Source organism: Equus przewalskii, chromosome 19, assembly GCF_037783145.1.
Source record: "Equus przewalskii isolate Varuska chromosome 19, EquPr2, whole genome shotgun sequence".
NCBI classification, from domain to species: Eukaryota; Metazoa; Chordata; class Mammalia; order Perissodactyla; family Equidae; genus Equus; species Equus przewalskii.
In genome coordinates, this window is record NC_091849.1 from 54,711,679 (window position 1) to 54,737,843 (window position 26,165).

At 38.0% G+C, this 26,165-nt stretch overlaps 1 protein-coding gene across 6 annotated transcripts in view; it reads left to right on the plus strand.

Moving 5' to 3' along the window:
* Positions 1-26,165, plus strand: part of PRIM2 (DNA primase subunit 2) — a 351,775-nt gene that overhangs the window by 144,458 nt on the left and 181,152 nt on the right. For all 6 annotated transcript variants that reach the window (XR_011530149.1, XM_008517711.2, XM_070586357.1 and 3 more), the window contains exons 8-9: positions 5,297-5,364; positions 24,221-24,293. Coding sequence is in view for 5 of the 6 variants with exons in the window: in XM_008517711.2 (XP_008515933.2) it covers positions 5,297-5,364; positions 24,221-24,293 (141 nt within the window). In the remaining variant the exon portion in view is untranslated. The remainder of the gene's footprint in view (positions 1-5,296; positions 5,365-24,220; positions 24,294-26,165) is intronic.

Genomic DNA, 26,165 nt, shown 5'->3' on the forward strand with positions numbered 1-26,165 from the left:
TTACAACATCCGTGTACTTACCTCCAGAATCATAATTCTAAAAATGACTTTTTCCATGCTTATCCAATTTAACTGGAAAGTCTAAGAAGAAAATATTTTCTGTGTTTACCTTCCTCTTGAAAAGCTGCAAGAACCAAGCGTGCCTTATACCCAGGTTTTCCCATCCTTGAATAAGTTTATCTTCTAATTGCCGTTTGGATTTCAGTGTCCTTGAAACTTTGTGTCCTTTTCTAGTGGGCATGTTTTGAGACTACTATTTTGGACTCCCATTCCAAATAATTTACCTACCAGAAACTGCAACCCATTTATTTAGCAGTAGTATCTTGAAAAGTGTTTAATACACCTCTTGAATTTTAGCATTGTTGTATAAATGACAAAGGATGTTTCTTTACATCTGTCTGAGTGAGTCTTATTTCAGTAGTCACAATCCCCCTGCACTCTCTCTTCCTTATCCACTTTCTATAAATTTTTGAGGTTTTTTTTTAGAGTCTTCATTGGAAAAGTTTTTGAACTTTGATGTATGTTTTGAAATTTTAGTAATGTTAGGAAAAATGTATCTTGAGTTGACATTTCTGCTTTATTTGTAGCTATCATTTAATGATTAAAAAAATGCACAAAACCCAAACAGACATAGATTAGAAGGAAGGAACTATGTTGTGATTACCTTTTTGGTAGTGCCTGTGTTTTGAGTTTTGAGCTGTTAGTTTTGGTCTCCTTGTTTCCTTTGAACCAGGGAACCATAGTTTCAACTGCATTTAGTGTTGGAGCATTTGCGCTCCTTTTAAGGGAGGACTTAAGATACTTCTTTCATCTAGAAATGACAAGAGAAATGTGAGTGGCCCCTCTAGTTGGTGGATCATATTCACTTATGAAAACTTTAGAAATGCAAGACCGAAAGGGTCAGTGTCTAGGGCAGACTTTTCTAAACTCACGCTTCTACTGGAAATATTGAGAGAGCTGAACCTTTCATTCACTCTACAGTGTTTATTGAGTGCCTACTGCATGTCACACCATGTAGTGTTCTAAGCAGTGGGGGAAATGTGATGGGCAAGACAGAAAAAGTTCCTGCGCTGATGGGGAGAGAAAGACCCAAGCAAAGTTAATTTAGATAGTGGTAAATGTTGTGAGATGCCTGAGTAGTAGAATACATGTGGTGCTTAGTAGACTTCTGAGAGGAGGTTGCATCTGAGCCAAATCCCCAGTGATGTGAAGGAACCATCAGTGCAATTGGGAATCTTCAAGACTGAAAATCCATGGGTTTGTGAATCCTGAAGCATGGTGTCCTGTTTTGAAGAGGGAATGAGAGGAGACTGAAGCACGCTGGGATCTGGCAAAGTTCTCTGACTGGCTTACGAGCAAAGTGTGGGGGAGCTTGGAGTCGTGCTGTGGCAGTGGAGGGTGCCCTGGACTCAGGGGTCCTGATCTCAGCGCCAACCCAGGCTCTGTGTGTGAGCCCGCAGCTAGCGCCTTGTGGCCTGAAGAACGCGGCTTCCTCAGGAGTCAAATGACAAGGTTGGACAAGACACCTCCAGACTCTTTTGTCTTTTGTACCTTTGTATCTGTGCTATATTTATTGTCATTAAAAGGAGAATTATTAGTTGCCAAAATACGTTATTATTTTTTATGCCCAAGTAGTATGGCAAATCACAAGATATACTCAATGATACTAATCTTTAACATGACATTTATTTAAGAATCAGTAATCTGTTATACTTGCGTGAAGACAGCAGCACAAACCTTGCATTGGTTAATTCAGTGTGCTAGATATATTCTAAATAATGAAAGGACATCTGAACAGCTCACCTCCAACTTCTCAACAATAACAAAAAAATAAGCTACACTGTTATGCCAGCTTTTGTTATGGTTCCCATGAAACAGCCCTGACTCAAGCAAGCCATCTCGGCTTCGCACATGTGAACTGTGATAGATCTTTTCTCCCTTTTGTTCTTGCTGATTGACGTGTCAAGGACATTGTTGTACCTTCTATAAAAACAAACAGCTAAAACATATGTGGAAACCACAGTGTATTTATACTAGACAAATTCTCATTTCAGGTTGTAGTGGAAAGTCCTCCGTGCTGGAAGCCTTGTTGTGATAGCGTGTAGCTTTCTTGGGAGGCTGATGGTTGTGATTTAATTTAGTCTTCATTTAGATTTAGGATTGCTCAAAGCAGGAATTTGGAAAGCTTTAACTATGAAATATAGATGCAGATATACTTTTATTTTAATCAATTAATGGAATTACACAGTTGCAAGCTTCGGGTTTATCACACAATCAATAAATGTTTATTAAACATCCGTTATCTTGCAAGGGCTGGGGATGTCGTGCCCTTCGGAGTCCAGTCACGGATAGTAGCCGCTTGGGCTCAGAGAGAAATTTCAGAAGAAATGATGGAGCCAGCAGGCCCTCAAATGAAGTTTACATTCTCTCAGCAAAAGGTCATCAGATGGCTTTGCCACTTTAAAGAGCTTTGGAGTAGCTTTCTTCCCTCATCTCCTTAACATGAAGAGATACGTGCTCTTTTTGAAAATGCTAATTGTTTTAAAAGTTGAAAGCAAACCTTCGGAAAACTCAAAATCTTCCTTGAAATAATCTTCCTCGAGCTTTAACCCATGATTTAGGAATTATTCTCGTCAGTGATTCAAACTTGAAAAGAAGTTGTGGGAGTGGGCAAGGGGTGGGGAGGGAATCAAATTCCTGGTCACTTGTGTTCCAGAACCTGGAGCTATGGCTGGTTTCTACCCGACGTCCTCCCGTGGTGTCTTGTGGGGCTGGCAGAAGCTGGATGGTCAGTCATGCTCATTCTCTGCCTAGGGTTTCAGCAGTGTGGCCCAAGAGGAGAATTTTAAGAAAATGTCTGATGAAAGACTAGATGTAATAACATTAGCCTGAGAGCCTAAAGGAATTTTAAGTGGTTTTAATTAGGAGGGTGGCTAACTTCTCATTTTGAAAATTTCGCTCTGGCCTTGGTGTGGAGAATAAATTAGGAACGAGGCAAGAATGGAGGCAGGATCAACAGTGAAGGGAGCTGTATTAATAGTTTAGGACAAAGGATGTGAAGGCTGAGATTAGGATAGGAGTGGAGTTGAGAGTTATTTCCTACATGGAGTGAACAGACGTTCAGGAATATTTTACTGTTACTGAGGTATTTTTGTTTGTTTTCATTTAGAAAAGACGGTTTGATTAGAAAGCATGGGACATAGATGACAGAAGCAGCTGAAAAAGCCCAGTCTGTCTGCTCCATCTGTTTTCAGAAAATTGACTTTTGAAATATCTAGATATATTATTTTAATCTTTTTAGAGCATAGCTTTGGTTCTGAGCCATGAAATCTCTGGAACAATTTTGTAAAGGGATTTGACATTAGCAGATACAGGATGTATTGAAGTATTAGAGCATTTTGTTTATGAACCTGTGATAACATTTCGTGTGTCATGAATACTAGACTTAACATTCCTAGGGGTACTGAGAGTCTTTTGCTTGTGCAAAAATTGCCACAGACTAATTGTCTCACTTTACTGTGTTTTAGATTAGTTGATAACCATTGATAGTATTGACTCACAAAATTGGGAATGTTTCTCCATTATTATTAGATGATTTAATAAAAATGACTTCATAGATGGCATTTTGGTCAACATGTTTTCACAAATATAGTGTTTGTTAGATTTTTAAAAGTGCTAGTTTAATTTTATTTGCATAATATTGAAAATTAAGTTTGATGAATTAAGTGTTTTCCATTTTCAGAATTTGTGTTTGTATGTGTGTGTGTGTATGAGGAAGACTGGCTTTGAGCTGAGGTCTCTTGCCAATCTTCCTCTTTTTGTTGAGGAAGACTGTCTCTGAGCTCACATCTGTGCCCGTCCTCCTCTACTTTGCACGTGTGACACTGCCACAGCGTGGCCTGAGGAGTGGTGGGTAGGTCTAAACCGGGATCTGAACCCGAGAACCCTGGGCCACCGAAGCAGAGCACGCGAACTTAACCACGATGCCACCAGGCCAGCCCCCAGGAAGGTTTAATTAATGCGTGAAATAATTACAGAGGGAGGACTCTCTATGTAAAACCAATGGATACCTTGCAGTTTGTTGTTTGTTTTAAGGAAAGTTCTCTGTTGTGAATTGTCAAATGATTTATTAGTAGAATACAGGAACTGTTTGACATCATTGAATCCAGAAGAAATTTATCTTTTATTTTTGTCTTGATGTTTTATTAAGGTTACTTCAAGCTATCTAATTACTTTGGCTGAATGTTTTTAATTTCTTTGGGTCAAATTCTTAATAAGAGGGCTTCCTCTTAAGAACAGAGAGAAAAATAAAGATATAATTCATATTATTACAATAAAGTATATCAGAGGCTCACATTTCTATGATAAATTGTCAACTTGATGCACAGTATTTAAGGATAAAGCTTTAGGGGGCTTGCCAGTGGCATAGTGGTTAAGTTTGCGTGCTCCGCTTCAGCGCCTGGGGTTCGCAGGTTCTGATCCCAGGTGCAGACCTAGCACACCGTGCATCAAGCCATGCTGTCGTGGCATCCCATGTACAAAGTAGGGGAAGATTGCCACAGATGTTAGCTCAGCAACAATCTTCCTTAAGCAAAAAAAAAAGAGGAAGATTGGCAACAGATGTTAGCTCAGGGCCAATTTTCCTCACCAAAAAAAAAAAAAAAAAAAGAACAACAAAGCCTTGGCTCTTGCATTTTGTTTCCTAGATCAATTTGGGGTCATATTTCAATATTAAATACTTTGAGTTGCTTTTGTATGTTTAAAAGATAGTCTTGGTTTCTTTTAGTAATGTGGTTGTCAAAATGAAGGAATGCATGGTTGTGTGTATGTGTGTGTGTGTATACACTTCTGCGTGTAACCAGTTTCACAGTGGCTTAGCTATAAATGGAAGTCCCTCTCCCCAATTTCTTCATCATCTGAGGATTCAGTGCTGTAAGGTTTGTTGCTAGAAATTTAGAAGTTTTTCCATTTTTATTTGCAAAGATAATATTTTCATGACTAGAGGCTTTTTCGTGAACTCATATGGATACTCCCTTCTTATTCTTTGTTTTGCTCCTTTTTTCTTTACTTCTAAACTCACTGATATGCCCTACAAGCCTTAGGGCCATATAGCTAGCTTTAATCACATAATAAATCAGCTTTCCATACAATTCTTTGATTTAAACAGAGAAAACTGTCCTTCCATTTTAAGTACGCCCTCTCCTTCTGCTCTCCCCGTTCCTATTTTGCATTTAGTATTCAAACTGTTCAGTCTGTGGCCTCTGCTGCTTTTACTAACCCTGTTCTCTGCTTTTAGTTGACAGCCAGGTCCTTGCCTGCCGTGCAGTCCGATGAGAGACTTCAGCCTCTGCTTAACCACCTCAGGTAATACAAAGGCACCGCCTTGTTATGCTTATAAATTCAAGTGCATTAAATTGGGTGAAGTATGTTAAACTGGTTAAAACACCTTCACTTACTAAAAACTTAAATTTTTTTCTTGTTTTAATGCTGTGATTTAAGTTGAAGTTCCTTAATATGATATGCTTGTTACCTTTGATTTTAGGCTACTATAGAAAACTTTTAATTCGATAGAAGTGTGTAGAACAACTTAAGAAGTTTAAGTTAAAATGCATAGAGATGACTGACTACTGACAGATCTCAGAGGAATGAGCTGTTTAGTTAACTACAAGGTGAAGGGAAACTTTTGGGAGCCCCATTTGTTTTCTTGGGGATATTTTAAATAGGTGGGATTTGTTCTCTAAATACAAAAATAATATATCCTCGTTATTTAAAAAACAAACTTAGAAAATACAGAAAAGAAAGAGGAAAAACCTGTCGTCACTATTCGAAAGTAATACTTCTTTCCTCTATGCTGTTTTAAAACCCAGTGTTGAAATTGTACTTTTATATAATTTGCTATTTTTTTATTTTAAAATAAACATTGTAAGACTTTTTTCTGTTATTAAAATCTCTCCAAAAACATAATTTTTAGTGACTACGTGAGATTTTCTTGTACTATAGTGTATTTATCTCTCTTTGGGAGCATTTAGGCAATTTCCAGGTTTTTTTCACTAGTATAGAAAATGCTATATGTAAACCTTTGTCTGTATTTTTTATCATTTCCTTAGCATAGGTTTTCAGAAGTGGAATTGCTTTGTCAAAGCATATCAACCATTTTAGAGATTTATCTATATGTATTTCTTTTTCAAAACCCTTATTCTACTTATGCTTTCGTGTTGTACAAGAGCCCCCATGTTACTGTACCCTGAACAACATGGGGGCAGCCAAAACAGCTGCTAATTTAGTAGGTTAGCCGTAGAGATACTGTTGTGATCATATGCATTGCATTGGTTATTAGCAAGAAAGATTTTGAAACATTTTATTATCCATTTCTCTTCTGGGGTGGGATTAGTTATCTGTATCTTTGCCCACTTATTGATAGCATCTCCTGCTTTTATTTGAGCTTATGTACTTTAAATATAAAGGATAGTTACTTTTTATCTGAAAGTTTTTGATTATGTTGCATTATCCAAGGTACTGCCGTTTTCAAGTTTTATGTATCCAAGCACCAATAGTATTTTCCTTTATGGTTTCTTTTTATGCTTTTAAAACTTAGAATATTACTTCTCGTTGAGAAACTTGGATGGATGTTAATTTCTAATATCTTTTAGTATTCTATAGTTTTCCTCTTCCCCTCCCTCCCTTCTTCCTCTTTTCCTCCTCTTTTACCCTTCTCTCTAGTAACTTTTCCTTCCCAGACAGACACTTTGTAACCTCTGTATAATTGTTTTGTTGGAGGATGGGCGTCTGGACTAACATTTCATGAGGGACTGAGTGGCAGATACTGTACATAGTTGTTTCATTTCCTGGAGCACTGTGTTAGTGAGTCATGTTTGAGTCGCTTCCCCTGCCCCCCTCTCCTGCCCATCCAAATCTTTGATGACTTTATCTCCTGAGCATCTCTTGTACTATAGTAGCCTCATATTTGTTCTCCTGGATGCCTGCTTTCTCCTAAGATATTTCATTTCATTGCTGGAGTGATTGTACTATTCCTTGGCTTAAAACCTTCTGTCTCCTCAGTTTCATTCCGGATGAAGTGTGAACTTTTTGGTTGGTATATGAAGTCCTTCTGGAAGGAGCCTGGCCTGTCTCTTTGGACTCCTCTTTCACTACTGGCACCCTAACTTCTAATGCCACCAAATGCCTTGAAGTTCCTCTAATACAACGTGCTTTTGTTCACCTCTGTGCCCTGGAAATGTTTTTCCTTCTGCCCGAAATGCTCTTCTCCGTTTTCCTCACTTCTATTACTCAGCTAACCTCTGCACGTCCTTTAAGACTTGGCTCGTGTCACCTTCTCTCTTAAGTTTTCCCTGACCATTTAGTTCCCATCTTCCCTACCCCCAGTCTGAATCCCATGTTTTTTCATATGTGTTTCCACTAATACCCTATGGCTACCTCTGTATTACGGGACTTATGGTGTTGTAATTACTTGTTTGCTTGTCTTATTACTCCATTATAGAATGAGCTGCTCAAGAGCTTGTAAAGTGACTGCTATATTTTTATTTCCGGTGGCTGGGACAGTATCTGGCACATGATAGTTATTCATTATGTGTTTAACAAAACACATGAATGAATGGATGCATATTATAATAGTGATATTTTGTTGGTTTTTTCTGCATAAAGTTTTTATAATTTATAAATCACATTGTCACAATTTTTTCCTGTAAAACCACTGGTTCAGAAGATATAAACCTGGAAGGCTGAATCTCACCTCTAGTTAATGCTTGATTCTGTGCGGTAGTGATGGATTCTCCTTCCTCCATCTCAGTATGCTAATTGTCAGCTAGAATTTAGATTAACTACTGATTTGTCTCCTCGAGTCCTTGGAACTTGCACAAACTGTACATTTGTTTAGGGCTTTCATTCTCTGTGGAGTTCACTCATGACTGGTTGCTAGGCAACCAGGGCCAGATACTACATGTAATATGCACCAACTGATGTTGCTTTTTTATTATTGGTAAACCAAATGGTTTCTCATTTTATTACCGTGTCAGAGACGTCTGTATGTAGGGTGGCAGCTGATGTGGCTAGTTTGATGCTTCCTGTTGTACAAAGTAACCTTGTGATATGCCTTTGAAGCATGTGAATTGTCTCTTTTGGCTGTCTCAGTGTAATGTTTTTCTTTTACCTTCCTTTTGCTTAGGTCAAAATAAGAAAGAACACTATTTGGTTTAAAAGATTCTTATGATAATCTTGTTAGAAAAAATAATCATCCTTGATTTGCATGAACTGTATCCTAGTTTAAATGTTACCTAGAGGGCATGGTCATTAGGAGGTTGAGACTGAGAATAATTATTAGGTCTAATTTTGTTTAGTGCCTCTAATGATCAAAGGGGAATGATGGATAGCATTTTAATTAAATTTGTCCATAAAATGAATTTGGGAGATGATACAAATACCTGTGAAAATTGAAGTAGCAATACAGAGAAATTCTCAAATCATTTTACAGGACTTAAGACAGTCAAAGAGAATTAGTGAAACACTTTACCAACCTAATTATCTAGGGTATTGCTTAACAACGTATATTATTCTGAGAATGTAGAAGTGATGTGTCCAAATTTTCTTAATTGAACCTAGTTCTCTAGTTAAAAGTTAAAATAAGCACAGAAAAACATTTTGCTGTAATATCTTATGGAAATAAAAGCTTATTTTATGCATTAGTTGTATTCATCCATTCATTGGTGCTATTATGTGCTTGGAATAAAAAACATAAGACTTTTCTGTTCTCGAGGAATTTACAGTTTTGATTTCATTTGAGAGATAGGCACTTAAACACGTTACAAAATTTGTAAACCTTTGTAATAGAGTTAAACATAGAGTACATAATTTTATTAATTGAACTGTATCCAGCACTGAGTTATTTCCTTAAGTAATGAGGCCATGACTGACTTGTTTTGATTCCATACTCCATAGCCCAGTAGTGGCTCACAGTGGGTACTCAGGTTGGACTGAACTTTAATTTCACTTGGGGGATGATGTTATTAACTAAGAAGGAGAATAAAGGAAGACAAGGGGATTAGGGAATGAATATGGTTGCTGAGATGATAGGTTCAGTAGTTGCAGACACTGTAAACTTCAGATCCCTGTGGAGCATATGGAGGAATGTTTAGTAAGTAGCTGAATGTAGACCACAGTTGAAGAGTGAGGTTTGTACCAGAGAGAGACATTTGCTAATCAGCACTGTACAGATGATGGTTAAAATCAGAGAAATGGTTGAGATCACTCAGCGAGAGAGTATAGAGTGACAAGAAAAGGGGAAGTGGTTCTGAATAGAACCCTCAGAACATCAGTCTTTAAGTGACTTGTGATGGGCAGTGATGGAGGTAGGAGATGAGTTAAAAGAGAAACCAGTAAAAATACCAGAGAGGAATCTTGAATGAAACAGGAACACAGCAAGGGATGGTGGTCTCAAAGATGCTAAAGGAAAGATTTCAAAAAGGAATGGAAAACACTGTCAAATGCCATGGAAAGTCAGGTCAGAACCACATAACGTCAGTTGGATTAGACACGTGGGAGCCACTGGTGGCTTAGCCACAATATTGTGACGGTACAGACGGGTCTGATTCCTGTGAAGAGTCAAGGAGTAAATGAGACATGAGTCTGGAGATACGGGGAGCGTAGGCTGCTCCTGGTAGAGCAAGGAAGGAAAGAGGACTAGGTCCACGAGCTTCATGGTTGAAGAAATGTTTTATTTTTCTCTTAAGATTGGAAAGATGAACCTACTTACAGGTTAAGGGAGACGTGAGGTCTATCGGGATAAGATGAAATAATTGAAGGGGCAAGTTTTTAGAAGAGGTGGGAAGAGATGGGATGAAAAACTCTAGCTAGCTAGAGTTTACAAAGTAGTTTCCAACCTGGCTTTTTAGTTCATGCTCAGAACACCCCAGTGAGAATGACAGACAGTCATTTATCATTATCCCTATTTGAAAGCTTGTTGTTGGAGCCTCAGGAAGTTCATGTTAAGAAAACTTAACTTTTCTAATGAAAAGTACTACACTTCCCTTCCCTCAAAAGAGATTAATGAATTATCCCATAATGTTTTACTATTTTTCAAAACTGATACCAAGAACTTCTCAATTGGAAGAAATAAGCTTGCTTAGACTTACAAAAACATGTTCAATTCCAAAATGCCAGAGAATGTTTGTAAATCGTTATTTCTGTTTTCCCCAGATCACATATCTTAAGATGAATCTACACCTCAGTGTCACTCTACTGTCATTCTCATATGTCACTGCATTTTCTAGGGTGATTTACATAGTGTACTGGTTTTTTAATTTGGAGATATATAAAGGTCTTGGGATATGTGACTGTGAGTATAGAAGTTTACTATAAATAAATATCTTTGCTATCCTAATGATGGTACCTGTGGGATGATATTTATGAAATGGTAGTAGACTATCAAAGGTGTGTGTTAAAGATTATTATTTTTATTTATTATGTCACATACAAGTGTAAGGTTTAAACAGGTGAGACTGGAGAGGAGAACTTGCAGCCCACGTTCTACATGTGATAGCTTTAGTTGTGTGATTGAGATTTTTTTCCCTTAAGAATAACACCTTGCCCTGCAGTGTGTGTATCTTCCTCCTTCACCCCTCCTCCTCAAGATATGAGATGAATGGGGGACAGCATGTAATAGATCACTTTAGTAGTTGCTCTCATTTAATATTTTGCACTTAATTAAAGAGTAACTAATTTAAAAAACATGGTATTTGTTACATTGTTTATCCTAATTTTATTAGCATGTTTCAGCTCAACAATGAAATAGTAATCAACCAAAGATAAAAACAAGTGAGCAAAGTAAATGCTTGGACTGGATCACATGGATTAACTTGTAATCCATCCTGAATTTGTAAGCAAATGTTTATATTGACCTTTATCTTAAAATCCTTTAAAATAATGAAAGCATCTTCTTTCAGTTGCTATTATTACAGACAACTTTTGTGAATTTTTTTCCTAATGCAGTATTTGGTTAATATGTACATATATTTCTATTTATTCCTCTAAAGAATATGCTGTCACAGATTTTACATCAGAAATGCAATCTCTGTAAGAAGGCTTTTCCCGATATCCAGAGTGGTACAGTTTTCAATCTTCTGTTTGAATTAGTTCTCATTTTGAAATTAGAAAACTGTGTAACAATTCATGTGCCAGAAAAAACTTTAGTACATAGACTTCTACCAATTGGGGGCTGAGATGAAAGCCTTGTTAGCCTGGTCCACAAGCTTCAGTTGTTTGTCAGCTCTTTCTCATCACCTGTTTCCAGCCTGTACTAGTACCTTAAACTATTTATTTCCTTTTCTACATACAGCAACATAGGCTTTTAGCTCAGTGGTTATTGTGGGGGTGTTCCAGGTGTCTTGTAAGATATTAATAAATTAGAAAGAATATATTCTTTTCTATTATTTATTGTCTTTGAATTATTTTTCTTTTTACATCTGTATGGAAAATTTGATGCCTTCTTAGAGATGTACTTGTCGAGAGTTAGCATTTTGTTAAAATCAGCCTATTATGTTAAGGGCACTATAATGGACACTGTCATTATGTACAAAGGAGCTAATAGATGTGGTCCCTTAACTCAAGAAGTTTATATTCTAACAGGGAAAGAAGACCAATTTGCATACACTCACACACACACACAATCGCACCCCAAGGCTGTACTGGAGTAATTGCTGCAGCTTAATCAAGTCAAGAGAGAGATGGGAAATCTTACTTATGAGAGTTGGTATCTGTATGTGGATTATGTTACAAATTTAATGTCATTTAATGCTTTTTGATACAGCTTATAGTCACAATATATAAAATTTGGAAAAATAGAAGAAATGCATCTTATTTCACTAACACAACCACTGCTAGGGTTTGTTGTAATCTCTATGCATATTTTTATGCAGTAAAACTTTTCAAAAATTCTTTCTCATTTAATATGTCATAACTATGTAATCAAGTAGAAGATTGCTTTTCAATGGCTCTAATTCTAAGTGACGTATAGTATTCAATTGAGGATAGATATATCTATTTTTACTTAACCATTCCCATTTTGGGGGGTATTGAGGCTTTTTTGGTTGAATAAACCTGTGAGGAAAAGCTAGGGAATGTTAGCAGTTTCCGTATGGCCAGGTGAAGTAAACTGGGGAGAAGAATGCTGCCGTGCCTTCCTAAGGAAGGGGTGGTCGCACAGATGCTTCCCAGCAGAGGGAGAGAAGAACAGAGAGCCGCAGCAAACGAGGTGACGTATAGGGTTGAAGATACAAGAGAGATCGTTGTTCAGAGTTCTTAACAAGGGAACCAGTGACTTGAAAAAGAATTCATGAAGCTGGATTTTAAACCTTATTAATGCATCTAGATTAGAACCTTCTGTTGTAGCCATAAACAAATTACTGCAAATTTAGTGGATTAAAACAACACGCCTGTGTTATCATACAGTGCTATAAGTTAGCAATCTGACTGGGTCTCCCTGAGCTAAAATCAGGATGTCAGCAGGGCTGTGGTCTTTACTGGAGGCTCTGCGGAGGAATCTGCTTCTAACCTTATCCATCTTGTTGGCCAAATTGAGTTCCTTGCAGCAGTAGGACTGAGGTCTCTCTTTCCTTGCTGGCTGGCAGCCAGGGCCCGATCTTTGCCCCTAGGGGCTGCCCACATTCCTTCTCATGCTTTCCCTGAGCTCCTAGAGGCCTCTTTCTTGTCCTTTCATGTTGGTCCTGTCTCAGGTCCAACAAGGGCGCATCAACTTCTCCTCGTGCTTTAAATCTCACTCTCCATTCTGCTGCGTCTCTCTGCCTCTACCCTGAGAATGTTTCTGCTCTTACGGCTCGTGTGATTAGATTGGCCCACAAGGATATCCAGGGTGCTCTCCCCATCTCAAGGTCCTTAACCTTAGTTACATCTGCGTAGTCCCTTTTGCCATGTAACCTAACATATTCATGGATTCCGGGGATTAGAGTGTAAACATCTTTGTAGGGCCATTGATCTGCCTATTACAGTGAGGTTTCTTGGGGGGGGGGGGCGGATAAAAACAGTGTTTTGCATCACTTTTCATCAATTTTACAAGTAAACCACCACTCTTAGTTTATAGGATAGAATACTAAATTTCCCTGGGGTTTTGTAATTAGGTTAATTCACTTTGCTAACCTAACATGTTTTAAAGTTGAAAAAAGAGTTAACAAATAATTTTTACAGAAATATAAATGTTACTGATTTTCTTTTTAATGATGTAAAAAGAAGATAGGAAAATCTTTCCTGTCTCTCCGACCGGCTATCCAGCCACGGCAAATATACCCGTTTGTAAATTGGAGACTTTGTCATGAGGGTGCCCACAGTGGCTGGGACTTGTGGAGGTACTTTCCTGTGAGAGCTATGTGGTAAGTACATGGTCACAAACCTTTTAGCATTCTACAAGTTTGTTTTATTTTTTATTTATTTAACACATATTCTGAGAACTCCTGCTCGAGGCCAGACGTGGTCTTAGGTTCTAGGGATCCAGATCTGGGTGTTAGGTTCTGCTCTTCTAGGACTTACTGTTGCTGGGAAAGAGAGACTTTTGAATAAAGTCGTTGCAGTAGCTTATGCTGCCTGTCAGCGTAGTATTGGTCCGAGTTCTGTGGAGCACACAGCATCGCGGAAATCATGAAGCCTCGCGTGTCCCGGAACTCTTGCAGCTCATCCCCAGCTAGATGTTGTAGGTTTCTGTTAGCCCTCTGACTCCAGACTTTCTTAAGGATTTCTGCATTGTGGGTTCTGGCAGTCTTCCTGGAAAGCAAAATTAATGATTGCTTATGCTTCTCAAGTGGTTTTGTTATGTGCAGTTATTAAATTTCCTATTCTTCACTCATTGGGTTTCTTTAAAACATTGATTGTCCTCTAGTTAAGTAATAAAGAAAATCAGTTATTTTACACAGCATTAGGCATAAAGCACTAACAAAGTACAAAATGATGATGATGCCATGGGAAATAACTTCCTTAAAAAGCCTGAGAAAGCATTATGGTAGTTCCTGTGATAAATTAGCAGCTAGAGTGATTTGTTTAGTGCTATGCAATAGAACTTTCTGTGATGATGGAAACGTTCTATACCTGTGCTGTTCAGTCCAGTAGCCAGTAGCCAAAGATGGTTATTATGGCTAGTGTGACTGAAAAACGGAATTTTTAGTTTCATTTAATTATAATTAATTTAAATTTAAATTTAAATAGCCCCTTGTCACTAATGGTTACTGGATTGGACAGCACAGTTCTAGATAATTTTTGAAGTACATTTAGATAATCATATATTTCTTAAAAATTTTAGTAATGGTTTTTAGATTAATGGATTCTAGACTTCTAAAGCTAAGGTGGCCCTGGAAGCTGTACCCTGGAGTTGTTATAAGAACTCCATGGGGGCCATGAGGCTCCAAGCCAGGGCGGCTCCTGCACTGACTGTGTGAATTTTGCCTCCTTGCATGTGAGCTGTCCACCTGTGCAGGACTGTAGCAAGGACTCCCATTGCACAGGACTGCTCACAGCTGTGATTCCTGTCCTGGATCTTTCTGAGTTGCCTGATTCCATTCGTGGCCTGTGGTAATCTCGTGAGTCTAAGTGTGTAGTTAATCTAAGAAGATTCTCTGGCGTTCCAGGCACAATTAACCTTTATTCATTCAGAGTAAAAACAAAACAAAATTTGGTAAATTGGCTGAGGAAGAGCAGACCACTGAGACTCATCGAAGGTGTAATGCCGTCTCAATGGTTTGTAACTACTATTTAGAAAGTAGTTCTATAAGATAATACAAGGTGAATTAAAAGAGCCCATTTTTTATTGCACTTGACGCACTGTGTACATACAATCTACAGGAGGCTCCTGGGGACATTCATCCACCCAAAGTGACAGTGTCTTCTCAGATCTTGTGGAGGTCTGCTAATCACCCAACTGGAAGTCACCCTAAGTGCTTTATGATACCACCTACTCTCTTTTCTTCACAGTAGCGTCACTAGCTGAAATGATCATTTTTATTTGTTTGATGTTTATTTGTTTGCCGTATGAGAGAGTGAGGAATTTGTTGATCTTGTTTACCATGATCTCCCATTACTTCTAACAATGGCTGGCAAAGTGAGACCCCAGTACAACACTTGAAGGAGTGAGTGAATGGGAGAAAACACTTCCAGGGCTTAAAATTTTACCTCTCATTTAATTTTTTTAAGCTACTAAGTGTTGAAACTGAATGAGATGGTAGTTTGGACAGAAAGCTGATGAATTTTCTCTCATTTCCGACGAATAAGTGTGATAAATCCACTTTTGCAGAAATTCAGTGCCAGTTTTGTTTTTGTTTTGGGACTTAGGACTCTTTTTCGTGGAATCAGGAATTGATCATGGCAGACTGAGAGTACTTTCTGTTTCTCTGTGTGACCTTAGAAGAGAAGTCCCATTATTTTCTTTCCAGTGACCTATTCAAATGTTGAAGATATACATTTAAAAACAAAATAAAACCAAAACTATTATGTACCTTGCTATTTTAACCTATGAAATGAAAGCCTTAAACATATGAGCCTTCATTAAAGACTATGCAGGACTAAAGGATTGGGTAGGGAAAGTGTGTCGTGTTACTTCTGGACTGTGACTTGTGATAATCCTCGTTAGCTGTCCCCTTCATCCCCTCTCCCTCCAGAAACCCCACCAAAACCCCCAAAACGTTGTTCCCCTGGTTCTCTATTGTTTAGGGAGCAAATGTGAGGGAGTAATTTTAGAATTCCATGAACTTCTGAGACTGGATAGCCAGTCTCAGAAGCATTCCACACTCTGTAAATTATTTGTGGGGGAATGAGAGGATGGCCATCAACTTAGTGTATGAATTCTGCTGGATGTTTGAACTTTATTCTGCACTCCCCCAACCCCTCAATTTTTCATTATCACTCTCTCAGGCAGCCTTTCTATATTGTAAACATTTGACTATCCTGGGTCAAAACCAAATCAAAACAGCCTCTATTTGGAGGGTCATTATACCCCGTAAAGGAATATAAAAATTTACTCATGAAAATAGAGATATTTGTTGGGGGCTTTAAATGTATATGGTGAAAATACCTATGTAGGCCTGTAGTTTGAATATATCTTATAGGAATATATGTGTATATTTTACTTTTCAAATCAATTTTATTGAGGTATAATTTACATACAATGAAATTTACTCATTTTTAGGGTACAGTTTGATGACTTTTGACAAATGTAAGGTAGAGATATTTTTGATAGAAAAATGAGAGGCAGCTTTCAGCTCTGGAATGGACAGTTGTAATTAAGTGTTGAGGTGGGCCAGCCAGCCCCAAAGACTCCCAAATGGAAAGATGTCACAGCTTTATTTTTCCCCAAAGAAGCAAGTCAGGTTACCTCCAAACTAATCAGAATTCAAGATTGCTTCCCTAATGGTATAAATGGCAAACTGTGGCTCAAGTTTAAAAACTTGATTCCCAAGTAAAATGTTTTGAAAACAAGCACATTTGCAGTAGACTTGAGGAACTTTAGTGGCCCAATCGCAGCTCGTTTCTGCTTATGACTAGCAGAGACTGATCTTATTTTGGCAAATAAAAGTCAGGGTAGGTCACTTGGCTTTCCTACGGGTATACCAAGCCCTTAAGAGAATCACTTGATTGTCTCATGTCCTTGTGTCTAGTAGGAACCTAATGAGAACCACAAATGGGAGCCACATATGTAATTTAAAATTACCTAAGTGAAATTAATTTGAACAACATCTTATTTAACTCGTATCCAAGATATCGTTTCAACATGTAATCAATATGAAAAATTATTAATGTGGGGCTGGCCTCATGCCATAGCAGTTGAGCTCGACATGCTCTGCTTCAGTGGCCCAGGTTCACAGGTTCGGATCCCAGGTGTGGACCTACATCACTTGTCAGCCATGCTGTGGCAGCAACCCACATATAAAGTGGAGGAAGATGGGCACAGATGTTAGTTTGGGGCTAATCTTCCTCAAGCAAAAAACAAAAAAAGGAGGATTGACAACAAATGTGAGCTCAGGGCTAATCTTCCTCAGTAAAAAAACAAAGAAGAAGAAGAAGAAAATTATTAATGAAAAGTTTTACGTTATTTTTTCATACTAAGTCTTTGAAATCTAGTGCATACTTTACACTTATTGAACATCTTAATTCAGACTAAGTTACATCTCAAGAGCTCACTAGTCACATTTGGCTAGTGGCTACTGTATTGGACAGTGCAGCTCTATCTGAATTCTCCTACTTTAAGATTAAATCTTTTTTTTCTTTTTGTTTTTGTTTTTGTTTTTGTTTTTTGTTTTTTGAGGAAGATTAGCCCTGAGCTAACTGCTGCCAATCCTCCCCTTTTTGCTGAGGAAGACTGGCCCTGAACGTTAAATAACATCCATGCCCATCTTCCTCTACTTTATATATGGGATGCCTACCACAGCATGGCTTTTGCCAAGCGGTGCCATGTCCGCACACGGGATCCGAATGGGCGAATCTTGGGCTGCTGAGAAGCGGAACGTGTGAACTTAACTGCTGTGCCACCGGGCCAGCCCAAGATTAAATATTTTATGTGATAGCATGAAGAACGTAGGAAAGAAATGCATTTTTTTCCCTACTATTCAAGGGAAGAAACGGGTGAATGTTAAGAATAGAGAAAAACAACCACCAAAACGTTTAAATGTAGTAAATTTAGGCCTCGATGATGATGATCGGAATCGAGTGAAAAGTTCTGTGATGAACTTGTTCCAGACATCTCCTTTGATCCTCACAACAACTCTCTGCGGGAGGGACTTTTATGATCCCTGTTTACCAGTGAGGAAACTGAAGGAGATTAAGAGGTTTCTGCAAAGTCACACAGATGGCGAGTGTATGCAAACCCATGGCTCGTGGATTCTGAAGCCTGTGCTCTTCATCCCTGACTCCACTGACTCCCTTGTTCTCTTTTGCGGCCATGATTGCCTTGGACAAATTGGACTTGGAAAAATTATGCAGATGCAGAGGAGTTGCAGCTAATTCCTTCTGCAACTGCGCCACTGCTCCGTTTACTCCCTCAGCTTTCCTCAGCAGTTAGAAGAGGAGATGATGGGAGAAGTAATCACCCTTGAATAGCTGACTCCTGCTCCGTCTTTCTGTCGCTTGGGCTCCGTGGCGTTTGTGTCACAGCAGTGGAGCTTGTGAACACCACTCCTGGAGCCAGGTGTGGTGACCCATCTTCGCCAACAATCAATGCCACAGCATGAAAAGATGATTTTTTTCCCTTAACCAGCTAATCTTACCATGAGACTCACAAATCCACTTTCATGTAATTTCTTCTTTCGATTTTCACCTCAGTTTCAATACTCAAAAGCAATTCCCTGTTGAGTACCTAAGTGCTCATATTGATATTTGTGGTGCGTTGAACAGGACTTAAATTTCTGTTGTTTCTACAAAGACCAGGAGTAGGTTTGCCTTTCACTTACGACTCACAGATCAGATGTGTGCAGATGTGTCTGTTTCAGATTTATCTTGTTATATATCCATTTATTTTTATTCTGTGAATTAGATGTTTGTGTGGTAGTGTTTTGGGAAAACTCTAGTTCCGTGTGGATGTGATTAGTTATGCCTTCCTGTCTGTTATCCGTCAACCCCTCTCCCCATGGATTGATTTAATTGGATATAAAATAGGATCATTTTAAATTTGGTTACATAAATATATGTTCTGAATATTTTAAAAGTCTTACTTTTCTCCTTTAAGCTTTTAATTTATTGAAATTGTTGACTTGACAATTTTCTGTTTTCTGTGATTTTTAACTCTATTGGAAAACTGGCTGTGCTTACCTAATGAGCAAGATAATATGAGAGGAAAAAGTGCCTCAAATGTAGCTGAGTTTTAATTAAGTTCACGTGTAAGTTTATTGAATAACTGCTACAAGAAGAAGAAGCTTTTATATATTTTGTGTCCCGTTAATTCTCTTATAGTTGATTAGATAACTTAGGACCATCGCCTCAAAACAAAACAAAACAAAAATCAAGGACAAACACAGAATTACTTCTGTGTGAGCAAAGGATTGGTTATACACAATTGCAAAATTCTGTTTCTTAGAAAATACTATCATGCGTATGTTTAGATTTTTAAAGGTTTTAAACTTGAGAAAGCCTCAAATCTTCATTAAAATGACGACTTAGCCCTATGTTATTGCAAAAGGAGGTAGGATTTAAAGTTTGCTTTTTACATTAATGGTTTTTGTTTAGAGACCTGCATTCAGGACCTACCTACCTAATTTCAGTTCTTTTCTCCCCTTGTCTCTGCTTGCCTTTTTGCCACCACCCACAACCTCTTCATCTATAAACTGTGGTTTAGAAATTTCCTTGGCTTTGCTGATCTCTTTCGGCCCGTCCGTCTGATGTGTCCTAACCCTCTACATCCTGAGAAAAATAGACTTTGTGTTTCCAAATTGCCACCTCCTTATCACATGCTTACTTTTAACCCCTCCAACAACCTTAATAAACCCAAATCACACACTTTTATGCTTCTGGTCCAAATTTAAGAATGTTTTAATGCATGTAAAGTTGTTAAGCTACAAATGATAAAAATACTAAAATAGCTAGGCCTTTGACTTTTACGTGGTCATCACATCCTACTTTTAAGCTTCCAAACCCAAATCATTTTTGATCATAATCTCTTCCTCTTCCACTAACTCCCCAGCCCCTCATCCTCGCTGATTGTTGCTTCCTCATCCCAGCCTTCCCTGCTAGTCCCCCGCGTCGTTTCTCCTTCGGGCTTTCCAGGCTCTGTTCAGCCAAGACAGTTGTCAGTCGTTTCAACAATATTCTAACAGCGTTCAGAGTCCTGTCGTCTGTTTCTGAAGCACAGCATTTCTCAGCTCTCTCTGTTCAGCGACAATCACTGCTTAAGAACCTTGCATGCTGCCCGTTGCTTCTGTTCTCCTCTCACCCTTCTTTTAGAGAGCCCAGCTCTGGGCTGGGGGACAGTGGAGCATTGTTGTGGGACTCGTCACACTGTACTTTCCGGATCATCTCTGGATCCTTCACTACCTTGTCACTCTTGGTCACAAACTTGCTTCATGAGTGTATGCTGAGTGCTTGAGGAGCTATGCAGGGCCTCTTGAAAGCTTTTTTTTTTGGTAATTAGAAAAGGACAACAGCTGGGATGTGGAAAAAGTCTGTTATAGAGTCAGACAATCTAGTGGCATTAAAAAAAATGAAGTTCAACCTGGTTTTTATGCGTTTATATGGTTCTGTTTGGGTAATGAAGGTGTTTATTTTGCTGGTACAGTGCAGCAATTGTTACATTTTAGCAAGAGTGCGCTATATCCTTTTACAACTCAATATCTTTAGATAGTATTCTAATGTAATTGAATACTCACTGAACCACATCTTTATTATTTTCACTACTTTTCTGGCTTTTTCATAACTTGAGAAAACTCTATAATATTTTACCCTTAGTACCTTTCACCTGATGCTCTAGCAAATAAAAGAAATTATGCCTAGAGGATGCAGGTAAACCACTGCAATTCCTAATCCCTTACAACCGTATTGGTGGATGAACAAATTGACGCATAGTTTGACTTGTCTTTTTTTTTCACTTGTGGCAAATTAGTGGCTAAACTGAGAATTAAAGAAATCAAACCTTGATTTTTCAAGATTCTCTGATTAATCAAAAATTCCTGTTTGTATTTGGCAAAATAGTGATTAATGACATAATTTGAATTTTGTGGCCCATTAAAATGTTTTTTGATCTGCTGTATTGATAAAAATGGCATCTGTGGTACATCTCAATTTATCCTTTTATGAAAGGTTAGAAACAGGGAAGCTTTTACACTTACTGAAGCCCCCTTGTTAGAAACCACACGTAAGTGACAGTGAGTGTTTCTCAAAATAAAGCTGGGATTATTTAAAATGGACAGAAAACAGTATTTTCTGCTGGGTTTGCATGTGTATATGTGTCTTGAGCCTTTTAGAAGTTGTTTTGCTGTTAAAAATTGCTATTACTACCTCCATGTTTCCCTAATACAATGCTTAAGAAATGTTCATTCATAAAATTCACCTATTTTTTTTAAACGATGAAAACAAGAATATATTTTGACAGTTTATTAGTGTAGCATCTGCATTCACTTGGAAGAAATGTGACGTTAAGTTGACACAACTCTGAATGTGGCAGAAAGGCATATTACCTTCCCAGGCTACTTTAGTAATATGTTACTTAGTAACATCCCTCAGCGCTTCTGACTAAAAGCCAAAGGTCCAGTTTCATGAGCTAATGTGAACTGTTCGTAAGGACTTTTATTCTTGTATGGCAGCACTCTTGGCTCATTGTCTTCTACCGTGCTTGCCTTCCTTTCTCAATCTGTTGCCAGTACTTTACTTCGGGCTCTCACCTTCTCTTGCCTGGAATATTGCAGTCTTCCTCCAACTGATTTTCCATTGCTCAGTCCTTCCCCTTTCTAGACATTTCTCTACACTGCTTTCTTTCTCAAGAGTAAACCTAATTATGTGTCAATTCTTGCCTAAAATCTTTTCATGGTTCTTTCTTGCCTACTGAGCCTTGGGTATAAAACTTCTCATGATCTGCCTTTCTTGTGTCGTACCCGAAAATTCCCCAACCTCATCTTCATCTGTCTGTAACTAGTTCAAATATGTATTAAATAGCTGTGATGTACCAGTTCCTCTAACCAAGATGTAAATTATCCCTCTGATTACGAATGAGTAGAGGAGAAGTCTCATTCCTAATGTAATGCTTAACATCCTTGTTTCTATCATTTTTCCTTCCATGGGTTCCGTGCTTGAGGGCTGGTGGCCATCTTCCCATCTATTAATAATATTTTTAGGAGTATGTTGTATTTACAGTTTCCTTCTATTGTCTCTGTAGTTATTTCTACCCAAGAAAGTCTTTGTATTAATCATTGCTACCATTCTCTTTCTTTTTACCTTTTTTCCTTGGAATTTAGCTGTTTTGCATATTCTCTCAAAGTGCTGAAGAACAAGCATTTTATACTGCCATTCAGGCACACGTGTGCGTCCTCCTTATATGTCTTCTCTTTGTACTTAGTTTACTGCATTAATCTGGGCTCAGAAAAACTTCCTGTGGTATAGTAATCATTTGGCTCTATTTGGTCAATAACTATAATAGTATTGGTATATCATTTTACCATTTATTTATTGAGGACTTTTATACTTGTTAATCTGTTTGATCTAAACAGTCCTGTTAGATGATTGTAATCAATTTATAAACTCAGAAGCTGAAGCTTTTAAAGGTAGATGGAGTGGTCCAGAACCTCTCAACTAGGTGATGGCTCCTCTGTAGGATCATGCTGCCTCCCTTCCCGTCCTTTCTGTATACTTACTGGTCAAAGCTGCAGTTGCTCTGTGTACTGGAATATGCTTTATTGATTTTAATTAGCACTTTGAATATATTATTTCATTGGATTATCCCAGCATTTCTGTCAGTTAGGCAGGCCTGGCATTATTAGTGCTATTTTACGAACAAGTATAGTACAAATCAGGATGGTTAAGTAACTCACACCAGTTTGCCAAAATACTGGTTTAAAATACAAAATCAAGAAGAGGTCTCCAGACTCCTAGCCTACTGCTGTTTCTATCGCCCCGTGCTGCCTCTTGGCTCCACTGTAAGATATATTGGAAGGTGAAATACGTTTTTATTTTCTGGATTCCACTGAAACAGTTCTCTGGTTATGCTCTACATTAACATGTAAACTATTAAAGTTAAATGACAGCTGGTGGTTTAACTTAGCACAAGTTTTGTATACCATGACAGTACGATGATAAAAGGAATGGATAGCATCCAGTGATGGGTTAATTGTCAGAAATTTGTTACTCAAGGGAGAAATAATACCAGAGGCAAGACGATATGTTCTCGGGTGTGGGATCTTTCTGTATCACTCCTTGGCATTCTGCTCATCCTGCTGTCAGCGTAATTCTCAGACCATTCTTAGCCCAAGGCAGGAGGACTCTAGGAAGGGCAAATCTACACTTCTAACAAGTCTCCTAGCCAGTGGCTGCAGCATCCCAAGATATACGGTAGTTTGCTTTATAATCCATACCCATTTTTAATCAGTACAATTGATTGATTGTAGGAACAACAGCGTTTCTACAGAGCATCTTGAGTGGGTATATTGGTCAGCAGCAAGGATGTATACTGAGTGTGTAGAAAGTAGAAAATTCTTTGTGATTATAATACTTTACTCCAGAATTTCCCTTTAGTTGTGGAGTCTGCATAAACCATGGTTTGATTGTGGTTTTCTTTGTAATCTAGCAAGCAACTGGTTTGCTTTGTCATACCTGAATGTTTGCATCTGAATCAGTCTTTATGGAGTTGGGCGTGGGTCAGGAGTTGTGTCAAGGAGACGACAATCTAAAAAAGGTTGATGGCTTTAGGTAATATATGCCAAGTTGTATTTCCTAATTTGTAAGTAGTACAGCAGGAAAGTTTATTATAGGAAAGGAGATGGCATTGGAAGTCAAAACGGAAATTGAAACAGAATTGGGAGTCAAAACGTTTGAGTTCCTGCTGTACTGCTGACTTACTTTCCAATCTAATAAGTTTCTGACTCCTCTGAGCCTCCATTTCCTCATTTGTCAAATGAAAAATAAAAATGTTCTCTTGAGGTTGTTGTGAGGGTGTAATTAGAGGATATAGATAAGGACTCTGTGTACGTGTAAAGTGCTATTCAGATGTTACTTATTTAAACAAACAGTAATTACTATATGTTAGGTCCTTCAACAAAAACCGTTTCAATTCAGACCTCCTATCGACACTGCAAGGCAGGCCTTGTTACTTCCATTTGACAAATAAGGAGCCTGGGACATAGAGAGTAAGTAACTTACTCAAGAACCTACCACTAGTAAGTGATGGTTCCTGATATGAGTTCCAGTTTCTTCTTTGCTGTGCTGCCATGCTGTAATAAGGTAATAAATAAGGTAGAAGTTTGAACTTTAATAATTTGCCTTGTGCTTCTAAGAAATGGAAGTGGCATGCCAGACTAGGAGACTGGAGATCTAGATGTCACTATATTTCTGTAATTTTTTTGTGTAAGTTACTTAAATGTATTCTATTAAATACTTTTAAAACACTTGGCTATGTTTCTGCTAAGGTTTATATGTAAAATTTTTCTCATTCTGACTTTATATCAGAATAAAAAAATTTCCTTTGAAGTGATCAAAAAAATGTTTTACATACCCTATTTTAATATTTTGTTGTTTTTATTTTTAGTCATTCCTACATTGGTCAAGATTACAGTATACAAGGAAATGCTGGGAAGATTTCTTTAGATCAGATTGATTCGGTAAGCATCACATCCTTTAAACTTAGGCCTTTTTCAGTGGAGAAAGTACAGATTTTCTTCAACCAAAGATTACTTTTTGCAGGGGAGATGGAAGAGAATGTTATTTCATTGTTTGCCAATCATTTTTAAAGGAATTCCCAAATGCTATACATTTAATTTTTTTTAATCATAGAAAAACCAAACTTAATCAGAAAATTATTTGTAGTCTGATAAAAACAGAATTTAATCAGTTATTCCAAAGGGGAATTCTTTTAAGTGATGGTAGCTACATGGTGTTTATGTGTTTATATTTAAATACCATATGCATTTAGAAAGGAGAAATGGAAAATACTAAGTGTTTCAGTTTCCTAGGGCCTTGTAGCAAAATACCACAGACTGCGTGCCTTAAACAACAGAAATTTATTTTCTCACAGTTCTGGAGGCTAGAATTCCAAGATCAAGGTGTTGGCAAGTTTGACACCTTCTGAGGCCTTTCTCCTTGGCTTCTGGATGGCCACCCTTTCTGTGTTCTCACATGGTCTTTCCACTGTGTTTGTGCATCCCTGGTCTCTTCCTCTTCTTAGAAGGACATCAGTCGCATTGGACCAGGGCCCCACCTGCATGACCTCATTTAACCTTAATTACATCTTTAAAGGCCTCTCTCTAAAAACCGTCACATTCTGAAGTACCTGGGATTATGACTTCAACATGTTAATTTTGAGAGGATACAATTTCTTCCATAACAGTAAGTATGGGCTCCCGTCCTTGGATTGCCACTAGATTAATGGACAGCTCATTTTAACTTCACTTTGTGCTTCCATGTTAGAGTGAAAGAGTAGTGTACTTTACTATAATTTGTAGAACTTCTCTTTAATACATAATAGAATTTCCATTCTATCCAAAAAAGGGGAAAAAACCAGCCATAATCTTTGTTTAGGCAGTTACCAAATTATTTACAATAAATTAAAAATACACTGAAATTTTAATGCATGGAAACAAGAATTATAATAAGGTGAGTTGGGAGAGACCACGAGTTTTTAGAGACCAGAATGAATAGTTTGTCTTCCTATTTGAAAAATTATAACCAATACTTGCAGGTAATATGTCAGAAATAACAACAGGATTGCCTACTGGACACACTTGATTTGAAATCTCTTATCAAGGATACCCCATCCTTTACTTTTCTCCAACCGTTGTTTCATCTCTAACACTTCCTCTGTGCCATGTGATTTGTGTTTATATTACGCGAATGGTTGGAGGTTAATTCTATTCCTAATTCTGTCACATTCACAAGCAAATGTGGACTTGGCTGGATACTGTGGGAGGACATAGAAGCATAAACCTGAATTCACTTAGTGAATATATATTTAACCCATCAATTATTTACCAGCCACTGTGTTCTGGATACAGAGGTGAAGAAAACAGAAAATGCTTCTGCCTTCATGGACCTTACTTGAGGGAGGTAGACAACATAGTAAATAATAAATAAATGGTATAATGATACATTATGTTAACTGCTGTGATGATCATATCTATGGGTCTGTGCCTGAGACCTTGTGCTAAGTAACTATATCTATATTGCTTGATCCTCAGAACAGCATGTCGTTAGTACACCCCTTGATATTCGCAATTTCTTCTCCAAATGTTCCCTTTAGATTTTTTTCTAACTGAAACCTGGCTCCCTCAACAATGCTGTTTCTCTGTGGCTCTCTTCAAGTAGAAGCGGCTTTTCTCTCCTATGCCCTGTATAGGTATGAGATGAGTGCTTTGCGTGGTCCATGTTATGCTTCCAAACCATTTCTCTGCCTTCCGTTGGCGAAACTCCACCTCCTTTACAGCACTTGTGATCACGTTATACCACCTGATCCTTCTTGTTGCTGCCTCTCCCCGCCT